The sequence below is a fragment of the Stegastes partitus genome, unplaced genomic scaffold (genome assembly GCF_000690725.1).
Source record: "Stegastes partitus isolate 25-593 unplaced genomic scaffold, Stegastes_partitus-1.0.2 Scaffold80, whole genome shotgun sequence".
In the NCBI taxonomy this organism is placed as follows: Eukaryota; Metazoa; Chordata; class Actinopteri; family Pomacentridae; genus Stegastes; species Stegastes partitus.
In genome coordinates, this window is record NW_007577811.1 from 692,818 (window position 1) to 695,976 (window position 3,159).

The 3,159-nt window shown below is 37.8% G+C and overlaps 1 protein-coding gene across 1 annotated transcript in view; it reads left to right on the plus strand.

Moving 5' to 3' along the window:
* taf1a (TATA box binding protein (TBP)-associated factor, RNA polymerase I, A) overlaps positions 1-3,159 on the plus strand; it is a 14,804-nt gene that overhangs the window by 2,710 nt on the left and 8,935 nt on the right. Inside the window, exon 2 of the mRNA XM_008276779.1 lies at positions 2,693-2,924. Coding sequence (XP_008275001.1) covers positions 2,755-2,924 — 170 coding nt within the window. The 5' untranslated portion in view covers positions 2,693-2,754. The remainder of the gene's footprint in view (positions 1-2,692; positions 2,925-3,159) is intronic.

The following is a 3,159-nucleotide window of genomic DNA, read 5'->3' on the forward strand; positions in this document are numbered from 1 at the left end:
ACCACCTGACATTTGCAACTAATTTCAAATTGAACAGGCTTCTACTTGGACACTTGTATTAGCTTGCTATCTTGCTAGCAAGTTCTTACTTTTGATTTTTAAGTACAAAACAATGTTTTGTGATAAAATAACATTTTCCTAGTTTTATATCGGTTGTACCACCTGACATGAAAAGTGTACCAGTCCACTTAGGAGTTAAAAGTACCTATTTTTTATCAATATTTGGGAGATCTACAAACCTTTTCACTCAACCAGAAAGGTCACTTGGGGTCTTCTGGCTGATTCAACATCCTGTTTATTGTTAATACTACTGGACTGATAAATAAAAGTCCCATGTTTATGGTTCTGCCACCCTGACATTTGAGAACATACAAATTGTTGGACAAATGTTTTTGAATTATATCAACAGCTTTAAAACTACTTTTATTTGTGAAATTGGGTTCATTTGAGAGGTTTAAAACATGAAATAATGCCATCATATTTATTTTTTGAATTTCTTATCATTAAAATACCATTTTTAATTGTATTTTTAGTTTGTTCATTTACACAGACAGCTGTGCCACCTGACATTTTGAGGGTTTGACAAGCTAAAACATAAAAGGAAATAATTATTTGAAATTGCTGAAAATGTGTTCAAACTAAATAGGCTTTATAAAATAAAGTGATACAGGACTGAATTATATTAGAAGGACATAATCCACTCAGATACAAAAATATGCACGTCATGTCATTGACCCATATATAAGGAGGCTCTAGGTCAAGATTAAGGCAACAAGGTGAGAAGATAGCCAACAATCAGAGCTACAGAGAGGTATGATGAAGAAACAACTGAATAAAGGACTACCTTGGAAATACAACAACATGTCTTTACTTGAGGCACTGGAGACTGCCAAACAAAGGATCACATCCCTGGCCACCTGTCTGAAGAGATACACTGGAGAAGTAGAAGCCAAACGGATAAACAGGAAAGTATTCAGCAAATCATCTAAAGTGTACTCTCAGTTGGAGGGTTAGAAGATGAGACTGAGTAGTGCTGGTCGAGTATATGGGAGATGGAGGCTTCACATTACATTAATGCTCAGTGGCTGTTGGACCTGAAAGCAGACCACAGCAGTCTTCAAGAGCAAAACCCAATGATAGAGTATCGAGAATGAAGAGCGGGATAGCACCAGGCCCCAACCTGATCCACTTTGAAGAAGCTAACCGCACCCCAAGGACATCTATCAGCACAAATGAACCAGCTGCTAATGGATGGGACCCACTCAGAGTGGTTAACCCAAGGCCGGATAGTCACGGTAATGAAAATCCACAGAAGAGCACTTCCGTCGAGTTACCGTCGAATACCATGCCTCTGCACAACATGGAAGCTACTGTCAGCCATCATAGCAGCTAGAATGAGTAGGCACATTCGTCAATACATGAGCCAGACCAGAAAGAGTTGGCAACAGCAGGGGAGCCAAACACCAGCTTCTGGTTGATAGAGCAGTCACTTGAGACTGTAAGACTGGGAAAACACTCTGTGCACTGTCTGGATTGACTACAAGAAAGCCTACGATGCAATACCACACACATGGATACTGGAGTGCTTGGAGCTGTACAATATCAGCAGGACACTAAGAGCCTCCATCAGGGACTCAGTGACACTGTGGAAAACGACACTATACCAGGGTAGTCAACTAAAATTCAAAGAGGTCCAGTGAGAGAAAATGTGTTAAAGCAAATATCCAGGACATCATAATGTGTAACATGAATTAGTGTGATATGTTGATGTAACCCTGTAGTTTTATTAGCGTCTGTATGTAATCAATAACTGACCGTCAAAGCAAATGAATTCAGTATGGTTCAAAAACATTTTGACAGCATGCATTAATAACTTTTGATATAACTGTACATCTTNGCCCGAGTTCAGAAAAAAAGACATAAAAGATGATTGAAATAATGACTAGTTTTCATTCATCAGTTAAGTTTATAGGGAATACAATACACACACACACACACACACAAAACTAAATGGGTGACCACTACTTGCCTGAAAACCAGCAGGTAGGTAGTTTGCAGGTAGATTGTTGCAGAGATCTTAAACAAATTGTTGCAATTGTATGGATTGAGACTGGGTTGCTTTTGTTTCCTAATGGTTGTTGTTGTGACTGAAGACAGTTATTTATTACATTGGCTGAACTCTGGCCTGCCAGAATAAATCCGGGGCCTCCCTAATGATGCGTCTTGATGGAAAAGAATCTAAAGTGCCTCCCTTTCTTTTCTTTTTTTTTTTTTAACAGGACTATGGTGTGTATATGGTTTTGCCTCTTGTCTTGTACATATTTTATATCAAATTCCTTGTAAATGTAAACATATTTGGCTATTAAAACTGTCAATTTCCTGCTGCCAGGATACACAGTGTATCATTACAAATGATCCATTGTAGGTTTTTAAAGAATAAATACATGGTTAAAGAATCTCTAGTTAACTGCCAGTGCAATGGGCTTTCATACTGGCAGTACACCAAATTAAGTCTTTGTTAGTATGAAAGGAAAACCATTGCTAAATGTGTAGTAATGCAGTAGATGCTTGAGTAGAGAGTACCCTGTGAGTCAGTCCTGTTCTCCAGACACGACTGAAGATACCTTTTTGTTTTAATAGGAAGTTGCTGGCTAAACACTATTTATTTATTTATTTATTTATTTCCCTTTAGGGTGTGCTTCGTAAAGCGATAAAAAGAAGCTTTCTTTCCTGAGTGGAATTTCTTCACTGATTATGGATGACTTGGACAGAGAGCTTGGGCCTCATGGAGCTGCAGAAGATTGCCATGATTCCTCAGATGACAACTCTTCAAAAGGAGGGAAAAAATTAAAATGCCCTGTGGTTAATCCCATCTTTTGTCTAGGTGAGCGATACAGCGTTTGTGTGTGTGTGTGTTCATATTAGTGTTAATGATTTTTTGTTCTTTCTTTTCTTTTGTGTATGTGTCGGTACACTGGGTTTCCTATAATGGTTTTGACATGTCTGAAATGAATCAATAAAATCAAAAATCAAAATCAAATCAAACTGCTGTAATGATACTGTGTAAGCAATCCCAGTGATAGGGATGCAAAAAAAAAGTGGGACCTATAGATAATTTAAAACCAAACATCTAAGCTAACAAAAAACTAACTTCGAACT